The following is a 12,049-nucleotide window of genomic DNA, read 5'->3' as shown; positions in this document are numbered from 1 at the left end:
ACCTTGTCTGTCTGTATGTCCCCTCCCTATCTATTATGTCTTTCTGTCCTCCCCAGTCTGTCTTTCTGTCCTCTCAGTCCCTATTCTGTCTGGGACTGGGAGGGAGGCCGAGCCAGTCTGAAATCACAAGCCTTTGTTAAGGTGTCACAGTGATCGGTTCTGTTGTGAAGTAGCGCCCCCCACAATACCGTCCCTGAGCTGAACCATAGGCTACAATAACACACAACCACTTCTGTTAACTTTACTGACTGACAGCCTCAATCAAATCTCACCATCTCTACCTCTCGCTCTCTCTCCCTGACCTTTTCTCCCATTCTAGTGCTGCAATTGCTCCGTGCACCTTTCATCCATCTCTATCTCTCCATCGATCTGTCTCACGCTCCCTCTCTCTCTTCATTTTCCTCGCGCAATCTCTTTCCAGGGTCCTTCTACCATCCTCTCTCTCCCTCCTCAGTTGAAGTGCCTTTGATGGGAGATGTGACCAAACCACGTGACCAAAATACAACGAAGCCCTAGACTAGACGTTCCTTTCAACACTGATTAACACTCCTCAAGAAAGGAACAGCTGTTGTCACGATATGTTATTTTTATGTGCAACTGTTCCTGTGAGCTTCAGAAGGAAACATAGGTTATGGGTATTTATCAAGCAGCATCGTGTTGATACGTCTCTGTAGACTGAGGCTGGTCAGGATCATTAGTGTTGATACGTCTCTGTAGACTGAGGCTGGTCAGGATCATTAGTGTTGATACGTCTCTGTAGACTGAGGCTGGTCAGGATCATTAGTGTTGATACATCTCTGTAGACTGAGGCTGGTCAGGATCATTAGTGTTGATACGTCTCTGTAGACTGAGGCTGGTCAGGATCATTAGTGTTGATACGTCTCTGGAGACCGAGGCTGGTCAGGATCATTAGTGTTGATACGTCTCTGTAGACCGAGGCTGGTCAGGATCATTAGTGTTGATACGTCTCTGTAGACCGAGGCTGGTCAGGATCATTAGTGTTGATAAGTCTCTGTAGACCGAGGCTGGTCAGGATCATTAGTGTTGATACGTCTCTGTAGACTGAGGCTGGTCAGGATCATTAGTGTTGATACGTCTCTGTAGACTGAGGCTGGTCAGGATCATTAGTGTTGATACGTCTCTGTAGACTGAGGCTGGTCAGGATCATTAGTGTTGATAGGTCTCTGTAGACTGAGGCTGGTCAGGATCATTAGTGTTGATACGTCTCTGTAGACTGAGGCTGGTCAGGATCATTAGTGTTGATACGTCTCTGTAGACTGAGGCTGGTCAGGATCATTAGTGTTGATACGTCTCTGTAGACTGAGGCTGGTCAGGATCATTAGTGTTGATACGTCTCTGTAGACTGAGGCTGGTCAGGATCATTAGTGTTGCATTAAACATCACATTTACTATTTAGTCATTTGCTTACAGAAGCAATTAGGATAAAGTACCTTGCTCAAGGGAACATTGGTTTTTCACCTAGTCAGCACAGCGATTCAAACCAGCAACCTTTCAGTTACTGGCCCAAAGTCCTTTTACATGTTCTGGCTCAGCTGAAAGCACCATGCTCTCCCAACTGAGCTACACAGGACTTAAGAGAATAAAACAACAAAAGCACAGAGATGTGGGAGAACAACTTCGACAGACTACCCACAGTGAGACTCGTTTATGGTGATATGAATAACATAATGCTTTTTATTTTGTATGGCTTCAAGCTGCTGTCAAACTGCATCAAACTGTGACTTCAAAAATATTAAATAACCTGAATTTTAACTGCAATTTTAAATGAGTCATTGCTGTTACAACCGTTTCCAAACTGTCTTTATTAAAAGTTGTCTCCACCTTTCTCAGGTAATGAAGGTAGACCAACAGCTGGTATGTGTGTGATTGTTACAGCAGCAACTTAATCATCTGCTTTGGGTCCTATCCACTGATTTATCCTCTATGCAAGTATTCTCTGTCTGTCTGTCTGTCTGTCTGCCTGTCTGTCTGAGTGTACTGTACACATGTGTATGTCTACTGTACGTGTGTGTCCTGTGGGTCACAGAGGGCCTTGTTCCCAGGTACAGTCCAGAGGAGAAGAGCGGAAGTCAGGGAGGACCTCTGCCACTCGGCGTCTCAGCTGCTCCCTCCTGGTCTCCCTCTCTCTCTCCTCACGCAGCCACCCCGGATACCGTCTCCAGGCTTGGAAACAGCTTCGCACCGCCCGCCTGGGACAAGGACGGAGAGGAGAGAAACCAAGAGGGACAGACATGCACACACACGACAGAGAGGGGACAGAGAGAAGCAAACAGAACAACTTAGAAATACCATACAACAACAAGCGATTATACAGTCATACAGTCAGGTCCTACACATGGAGCATGCCTGCATCTTACCCAGCAGGATCAGGTGGCTAGGACAGGTGTCATGCTTCTAGGACAGGTGTCATGTTTCTAGGACAGGTGTTATTGCTAAAGGCAGTAAAGGCCAAGGTAAACACACCCACCTGGTACTGTGTTCCTGAGCCTGCTGCTCCCGATCCCAATCTGCCATCCTCTCCTGGGTCGCGTGATCTAGCAGTCCAATCAGAGCCCTCTTCAGAGTATGTGTGCGCCAGAACCGCTCGGCCCGCCCCTCCAGAACCATGCAGTGATCCTTCAGCTGAGCCAGAACATGTAAAACAGAACGGGTCAGGGCTGGATAAGGGGTCAGGAGTGGATAACGGGTCAGGGCTGGATAACGGGTCAGGGCTGGATAAGGGGTCAGGAGTGGATAACGGGTCAGGGCTGGATAAGGGGTCAGGAGTGGATAACGGGTCAGGGCTGGATAACGGGTCACGGCTGGATAGCGGGTCAGGTCTGGATACAGTACACAGGAATGTCCATATCAATAGGGACTGATATACCAAAGACTGCCCACCGCATCACTATTAAACTGGGAACAGTATTAAAATGAATTAATGTTGGAAAAATTACAGAGTGGCCATTTGTATGCCTCAGTCTCTATTTGTGTGACTTCAACCTCCCGACGTCTGGCTTCAATTAATTTATTTCCACCTGTTTCTTTCCCCTCCTTGCCTCTTTTGACCTCACCCTTTCCCAATTCCCTCAAACTCACAAAGCAGGCAATATGCTTGACCACATCTATACTAGAGGCTGTTTGCCTACTAATCTCATGGAAACACCCCTCCCCTCTACCTTTTCTTCTGTATCTGCTGCTAAAGCCACTTTCTCTCACTCTAAATGTAAAGCTTCTGCCTCCAACCCTAGGAAACTCTTTTCCACCTTCGCCCTCCTTAATCGTCCACCCCCTACCCCTCCCTCTCTGCAGCTGACCACTTTGAAAAGAAGGTTGACGACATCCGCTCATCATTCACTCAGCCTATTGAGTCCACTGGTCCAACTCACACAGAACTACCCTACGCCTTGACCTCTTTCTCCCCTTGCTCTCCAGATGAAATACTGTGACTAGTGAGGTCCGGCCGTCTGACATGCCTGCTCGACCCCATCCCCTCCTCCCTTCTCCAGACCATCTCTGGAGATCTTCAAGACCGGTTTCTCAACCGAGACTACTCTTCTCTGTGTCATGGAGGCCATCCGCACTGCCAAAGCGGACTTTCTCTCCTCTGTTTTCATCCTCCTAGATCTATCCGCTGCCTTTGACCCTCTGAGCCATCAGATCCTCCTCTCCACCTTCTCACAACTGGGCATCTCAGGCTCTGCATCCTACCTGGCAGGCCGTTCCTACCAGATGACGTGGAGAGGATCTGTGTCTGCACCACGTACTCTCACTACTGGTGTCCCCCAGGGCTCGGTTCTAGACCCTCTCCTCTTCTCTTTACACCAAGTCACTAGGCTCTGTCATATCCTCACATTGTATCTCCTATCAATGTTATGCGGATGACACTCAACTACTTTTCTCCTTCACTAAAATTAACTTTTTGGTCAACCAGCCAATGTTTCTAAAACAAATGTATTACTAGTAAGAAGTAATGGGGTATTGCTTAATCATTAGGTGAGACAAATGTTCAGCTGCCACTTTAAGGGATGGGCCATTACCGTGGTAACTTGGTCACTTGTTTGTCTGTGATGAAAGAATTTCAGACTGCGACGTCTTCCTAGCAGCAGACAGTTGCCGCAAACTCAAACTAACATTGAACAACCTAGCGTGTGAATATAACAGTCACACTTTAGTAGCCTTTCAGGTCAATTGGACCAACTTCTACATGTGGGCTTTGGGTTGAAAAAAACTGGTCCCAAATTCTCTGTAACCACCCACCAAAATGGCTGGTGAAATAGACATTCTTACCCACCAATGACAAACTACCCGCATTTGGCGGGTGTTCATTTCCCACCTTGCTTCTGACACTCATCTCTGCGTGCCTGGCAGATATCTCGGCATGGATGGCGGCTCATCACCTAAAACGCAACGGAGCTGCTCTTCCTCCCGGGGAAGGCCTGCCTGCTCCAAGACCTCTCGCGTCACGGTTGACAACTCTACAGGGTCCCCTTCCCAGAGTGCAAAAAACCTTGGCTTGACCCTGGACAACACCCTGTCGTTCTCTGCCAACGTCAAAGCAGTGACTCACTCCTGCAGGTTCATGCTCTACAACATCCGTAGAGTACGACCCTACATCACACAGGAAGCGGCGCCGGTCCTAATCCAGGCACTTGTCATCTCCCATCTGGACTACTGCAACTCTGTGTAGGCTGGGCTCCCCGCTTGTGCCATTAAACCCCTGCAAAACGCTGCAGCACACCTGGTGTTCAACCTTCCCAAGTTCTCTCATGTCACCCCGCTCCTCCGCACACTACACTGGCTTCCAGTTGGAGCTCACATCCACTACAAGACCATGGTGCTTACCTACGGGAACAGCAAGAGGAACTGCCCCTTCCTACCTTCAGGATATGATAGGTAATTGAGGAAACATTTACTTACTATGGCTGAAATGTGGTTTTCCGACCTAGCTACTTAAGATGAATGCACTCACTGTAAGTCGCTCTGGATAAGCACGTCTGCTAAATGATGTGTGTGTGTGTGTGTATATAGTGTTCATACACTCACCCTTTTCCAGTTGCCCAGGCTCCTCCGTAGCAGGATGTGTTGATGCAGTTGGTCGGCAGAGGCCCATTTCTGAGCCAGGGACTCGCCTGCTACCTGCTGCCAGGACAGTGTGCACCGTCTCAGGAGAGACTGCCTGTGATGAGCCCTGGCCAGCTGGAAGGGAATGAAGAGAATACTGCGTATGCATGCACACCTATTCACAGGTAACCAACAACGGCATGGTACAAAAGGATAAGGAACCTGCATGCCTTTGAGGCTGACATGGTGAACATATATTGAGAAATTGACAGTACAATTTGACATTTTATTTCCAACTCATGGTCTTTAAAGAAGATAGGACTTCGACCACTGGTAAATAAAGAGAATAGAGTTGTTGGGAATCGAGGTAAGTTGTTGGGAGTCCAGGTAAACCAGTAGCAGAATAGAACATGGGATATTGAACGAGCTGTTCAGCTGCTCAAGGTTGTATACAGTAAATTGGAACTGAACATGTTGCTGAGCACAGGATTCTGCTTAGGGGAGCACAGGATTCTGCTTAGGGGAGGACATCTCATAATAATGGCCAGAACGGAGTGAATGGAATGGCATCAAGTACATGTAAACTATGTGTTTAATACCATTCCACCTATTCCGCTCCAGCCATTACCACGAGCCTGTCCCCCCTAATTAAGGTGCCACCAACCTCCTGTACAGCTGAGGTGTTACACCATCCATCTTAATGTCACTTGCCCATCAATCATTCTTCTCCTCCAACCTCTCTTCCTGTACCCCTCTCCTCTGGCCTCTCTCTCTTCCTGTACCCCTCTCCTCTGGCCTCTCTCTCTCTTCCTGTACCCCTCTCCTCTGGCCTCTCTCTCTCTTCCTGTACCCCTCTCCTCTGGCCTCTCTCTCTTCCTGTACCCCTCTCCTCTGGCCTCTCTCTCTCTTCCTGTACCCCTCTCCTCTGGCCTCTCTCTCTTCCTGTACCCCTCTCCTCTGGCCTCTCTCTCTTCCTGTACCCCTCTCCTCTGGCCTCCCTCTCTTCCTGTACCCCTCTCCTCTGGCCTCTCTCTCTTCCTGTACCCCTCTCCTCTGGCCTCTCTCTCTCTTCCTGTACCCCTCTCCTCTGGCCTCTCTCTCTTCCTGTACCCCTCTCCTCTGGCCTCTCTCTCTCTTCCTGTACCCCTCTCCTCTGGCCTCTCTCTCTCTTCCTGTACCCCTCTCCTCTAGCATCTTTCCATCTCTCTGCCAGTTCAATTTGTCCAGCTGGTTCTAACAAACAGATAGTCAAGCAGGTGCTCATAGCAACAGCATACTGTAAACATAATTCCAGCTCTGAGCGTGATGTCTGAAATTAGGGTGTATGTGCATTTCGTTTAAGATTTTGTTATTGTGTGTGTGTGCGCGCCATATTTCCATTGGGAATTATTTGAGGGTTTGTTGGTATCTGAATCACACCTTTAAAACCTGTAGTTGTTTAGGGAAATAGTATTCTATGTCTGTGTGTGTATTTGAGTGCAGCTGTGAATACATGAGTGTGTATTTGAGTGCAGCTGTGAATACATGAGTGTGTATTTAAGTGTAGCTGTGAATACATGAGTGTGTATTTGAGTGCAGCTGTGAATACGAGTGTGTATTTGAGTGTAGCTGTGAATACATGTGTATTTGAGTGCAGCTGTGAATACATGAGTGTGTATTTGAGTGCAGCTGTGAATACGAGTGTGTATTTGAGTGTAGCTGTGAATACATCAAAGGACTGTCACCAGACGAGGCCCTGCAGCGCATCCCCAGGAATGACAAGACCTTTCTGCTGGGTGACTTCAATGCTAGGATGGGACAAAACAACAGGATATGAAGTGCTGGGTAGGCATGGTGTTGGCCAGGTCAATAAGAACGGCATGACACTGCTAACTATGTGCCGAGCATGATCTCATCATCCCTAACACCTCGTTCCAGCAGAAGAACAAATATAAAACATCATGGATGCACCCACGCTCCAAAGACTGGCACCTGACGTTCTGACACTAATGACGTCCTGCTGACATGTACCATGAGGGGTGCAGAATGCTGGACAGATCACCGTATGACACTGATAATACGTTCCCCCCACAACACCTGCAGTAAGAGGCATCTGCACTGTACCCGGCTTGAGAAATCTGCAGAAATGGACGAGTTCCATCACTGTCTCGCTGAAAGGCTGAGGGAGACTGAGCCTCTTCTGAGCTGAAAGGCTGAGGGAGACTGAGCCTCTTCTGCGCTGAAAGGCTGAGGGAGACTGAGCCTCTTCTGAGCTGAAAGGCTGAGGGAGACTGAGCCTCTTCTGAGCTCAGAGGTCCCCATGGACCAGAAGTGGGCAGCTTCAACAGCCCTTCGCCAGAAATGGTGAGCATCACACAAGGAAGTGCAAACACTCTTGTGTGCTCTGCAGAACAAAGGGTGGACAAATAAGGCACAGGAAATCCAAATTTATGCCGACAAAAATGACATGCACAATCTCTACAACTCAGCTAAAGCTATCAATGGTTCTAGAAGTTGCTCCATCACCCCCTGAAAACATGGTCTGACTCTCTTGAAGGACCAAAACCAGATCCTGTTGAGGTCGGCTGACCATTTTGAAGCACTACTTAACCAGCGCTCTCCAACAGACCACTCCATCCTGGAAGAACTGCCTGTCCATCCACCCACTTCAAAACCTCAACCATTTGCCAACCTTCCAAGAGGTGTTATCAGCTATCCGTTCCCTCAGGAACAACAAGACTCCTGGCGCTGACAGCATCCCGGCAGAGCTACTTAAGAAGGGAGGTTACTTCTAGACAAGAACGCTACACCAGTACATCACTGAGGTTTGGGACCGGGAGATCGTCCCCCAACAGTGGCAGGATGCCAACATTGTGTCACCATTTATAAGAACAAGGGTGACAAGTCCATCTGTGGCAACAGCCCGGGTATATCCCTTCTGGCTGTTGCCGGCAAGGTCCTGGCCAAGGTGATGCTTCACAGGCTGGTGAACAACATCACAGAGGATCTGCTGCCAGAGTCACAATGCAGCTTCAGAAAGAACAGGAGCACGGTCGGCACGGCAACTCCAGGAGAAGTGCCGTGAACAACATCAGGAGCTTTTCATGGCCTTTGTCGACCTCTAAGGCCCTCGACACTGAGCAGGGAACTACTATGTGACATTCTACTCAGATTTGACTGTCCAGACACATATGTCAACATCCTTTGCCAGTTCCATGATGGGATGATGGCTCGGGTGGCTGTAGGAGGGCAGGAGTCAGTGCCCTTTGGAGCACGCATTGATGTGTGGCAGGGGTGCATGCTGGCACCTGTACTCTTTAACATCTTCCTCCTATGTGTCACCCAGCTTCTCTACAAGGAACTTGAGGACAGCAGCGGGGTTAAAGTGGACTTCAGGCTGGATGGAAACCTATTCAACATCAGGAGGCTTCAAGCAATCATCAAGATCTCGACGGATCGGGTTCTTGAGCTGCAGTATGCTGATGACTGCTCGTGGCCCACTCTCCGGAAGACCTTCAGTTCATCCGGCTGTGAGGGTCTATAGCAGGATGAGACTGTCTATCAACACCACCAAGACAGAGGTGGTCTGCCAGTGGAGATACAGCTCTCAGCCACCATTCCGGTCTTCACCATTGAACACAGATCACTGGCAATAGTCCCGTCCTCTCGGATGACTGCATTATCGACACCGAAATCCAAAACGGGATCAAGCCAGCCTCAGCTGCCTTTCGTGAAACTCAGATGCAGGGGCGGCAGGTAGCCTAGTGGTTAGAGCGTTGGACTAGTAACCGAAAGGTTGAAAGATCGAATCCCTGAGCTGACAAGGTAAAAATCTGTCATTCTGCCCCTGAACAGGCCTCTGCACACATCAACAACAGTCACCCACGAAGCATCGTTACCCATCGCTCCACAAAAGCCGCGGCCCTTGCAGAGCAAGGGGAACCACTACTTCTAGGTTTCAGAGCAAGTGACTTAGCCGACTGAAAGGCTGCTAGCGCGCACCACCGCTAACTAGCTAGCCATTTCACATCCGTTACATAGGGGGGGCAGCTACATCTTGGCCGGCGATCTGTAGGGAGGGCAGCTACATCTTGGCCGGCGATCTGTAGGGAGGGCAGCTACATCTTGGCCGGCGATCTGTAGGGAGGGCAGCTACATCTTGGCCGGCGATCTGTAGGGAGGGCAGCTACATCTTGGCCGGCGATCTGTAGGGAGGGCAGCTACATCTTGGCCGGCGATCTGTAGGGAGGGCAGCTACATCTTGGCCGGCGATCTGTAGGGAGGGCAGCTACATCTTGGCCGGCGGTCTGTAGGGGGGGGCAGCTACATCTTGGCCGGCGGTCTGTAGGGGTGGGGGCAGCTACACCTTGGCCGGCGATCTGTAGGGGGGGCAGCTACACCTTGGCCGGCGATCTGTAGGGGGGGGGGCAGCTACATCTTGGCCGGCGGTCTGTAGGGGGGGGGGCAGCTACACCTTGGCCGGCGATCTGTAGGGAGGGCAGCTACATCTTGGCCGGCGATCTGTAGGGAGGGCAGCTACATCTTGGCCGGCGATCTGTAGGGAGGGCAGCTACATCTTGGCCGGCGATCTGTAGGGAGGGCAGCTACATCTTGGCCGGCGGTCTGTAGGGGGGGGCAGCTACATCTTGGCCGGCGGTCTATAGGGGGGGCAGCTACACCTTGGCCGGCGATCTGTAGGGGGGGGGGGGCAGCTACACCTTGGCCGGCGATCTGTAGGGGGGGGCAGCTACATCTTGGCCGGCGGTCTGTAGGGGGGGCAGCTACACCTTGGCCGGCGATCTGTAGGGAGGGCAGCTACATCTTGGCCGGCGGTCTGTAGGGGGGGCAGCTACACCTTGGCCGGCGATCTGTAGGGAGGGCAGCTACACCTTGGCCGGCGATCTGTAGGGGGGGCAGCTACACCTTGGCCGGCGATCTGTAGGGAGGGCAGCTACACCTTGGCCGGCGATCTGTAGGGGGGGGCAGCTACATCTTGGCCGGCGGTCTGTAGGGGGGGGGGGCAACTACATCTTGGCCGGCGGTCTGTAGGGGGGGCAGCTACACCTTGGCCGGCGATCTGTAGGGGGGGGGCAGCTACACCTTGGCCGGCGATCTGTAGGGGGGGGCAGCTACATCTTGGCCGGCGGTCTGTAGGGGGGGGGCAGCTACACCTTGGCCGGCGATCTGTAGGGGGGGCAGCTACACCTTGGCCGGCGATCTGTAGGGGGGGCAGCTACACCTTGGCCGGCGATCTGTAGGGGGGGCAGCTACACCTTGGCCGGCGATCTGTAGGGGGGGCAGCTACATCTTGGCCGGCGGTCTGCAGATGAAACGCTACAAGGACCAGCTGAAAACGTTGCTGAAGAAGTGCAACATCAAACCCACAGACCTGGAGGACGCTGCTGTCAACCGTTCCACCTGGCGGCAGCTCTGACAGATCAGTGTACAGAGGAGGAGAGGAGCACAAGGAGACAGCTGCCTGTCCCTGCCAACACAGACTGAGACATACAGACTGAGACATACAGCCATGCCTGTCCCCGCCAACACAGACTGAGACATACAGACTGAGACATACAGCCATGCCTGTCCCTGCCAACACAGACTGAGACATACAGCCATGCCTGTCCCCGCCAACACAGACTGAGACATACAGCCATGCCTGTCCCCGCCAACACAGACTGAGACATACAGCCATGCCTGTCCCCGCCAACACAGACTGAGACATACAGACATGCCTGTCCCTGCCAACACAGACTGAGACATACAGCCATGCCTGTCCCTGCCAACACAGACTGAGACATACAGCCATGCCTGTCCCCGCCAACACAGACTGAGACATACAGACTGAGACATACAGCCATGCCTGTCCCTGCCAACACAGACTGAGACATACAGCCATGCCTGTCCCCGCCAACACAGACTGAGACATACAGCCATGCCTGTCCCCGCCAACACAGACTGAGACATACAGCCATGCCTGTCCCCGCCAACACAGACTGAGACATACAGACATGCCTGTCCCTGCCAACACAGACTGAGACATACAGCCATGCCTGTCCCTGCCAACACAGACTGAGACATACAGCCATGCCTGTCCCCGCCAACACAGACTGAGACATACAGACTGAGACATACAGCCATGCCTGTCCCTGCCAACACAGACTGAGACATACAGCCATGCCTGTCCCCGCCAACACAGACTGAGACATACAGCCATGCCTGTCCCCGCCAACACAGACTGAGACATACAGCCATGCCTGTCCCCGCCAACACAGACTGAGACATACAGACATGCCTGTCCCTGCCAACACAGACTGAGACATACAGCCATGCCTGTCCCTGCCAACACAGACTGAGACATACAGCCATGCCTGTCCCTGCCAACACAGACTGAGACATACAGCCATGCCTGTCCCCGCCAACACAGACTGAGACATACAGCCATGCCTGTCCCTGCCAACACAGACTGAGACATACAGCCATGCCTGTCCCCGCCAACACAGACTGAGACATACAGCCATGCCTGTCCCCGCCAACACAGACTGAGACATACAGCCATGCCTGTCCCCGCCAACACAGACTGAGACATACAGCCATGCCTGTCCCCGCCAACACAGACTGAGACATACAGCCATGCCTGTCCCCGCCAACACAGACTGAGACATACAGCCATGCCTGTCCCCGCCAACACAGACTGAGACATACAGCCATGCCTGTCCCCGCCAACACAGACTGAGACATACAGACATGCCTGTCCCTGCCAACACAGACTGAGACATACAGACATGCCTGTCCCTGCCAACACAGACTGAGACATACAGACATGCCTGTCCCTGCCAACACAGACTGAGACATACAGACATGCCTGTCCCTGCCAACACAGACTGAGACATACAGACTGAGACATACAGCCATGCCTGTCCCCGCAAACACATACTGAGACATACAGCCATGCCTGTCCCCGCAAACACATACTGAGACCTACTACCATGCCTGTCCCCGCAAA

General features: G+C 51.7%; 1 protein-coding gene across 1 annotated transcript in view; it reads right to left on the bottom strand.

The window, feature by feature from the left end:
- Positions 1 to 1,696: 1,696 nt before the first annotated feature.
- The window catches only part of LOC139531634 (coiled-coil domain-containing protein 191-like), a 34,608-nt gene continuing 24,255 nt past the window's right edge, over positions 1,697 to 12,049 (bottom strand). The window contains exons 16-18 of the mRNA XM_071328265.1: positions 5,047 to 5,199; positions 2,489 to 2,643; positions 1,697 to 2,210 (exon numbers count right to left, since the gene is read on the bottom strand). Of these exons, the coding sequence (XP_071184366.1) occupies positions 2,042 to 2,210; positions 2,489 to 2,643; positions 5,047 to 5,199 (477 nt within the window). The 3' untranslated portion in view covers positions 1,697 to 2,041. The remainder of the gene's footprint in view (positions 2,211 to 2,488; positions 2,644 to 5,046; positions 5,200 to 12,049) is intronic.

This window comes from Salvelinus alpinus, chromosome 10 (genome assembly GCF_045679555.1).
Source record: "Salvelinus alpinus chromosome 10, SLU_Salpinus.1, whole genome shotgun sequence".
In the NCBI taxonomy this organism is placed as follows: domain Eukaryota; kingdom Metazoa; phylum Chordata; class Actinopteri; order Salmoniformes; family Salmonidae; genus Salvelinus; species Salvelinus alpinus.
This window is presented reverse-complemented; position numbering and strand designations above follow the sequence as displayed.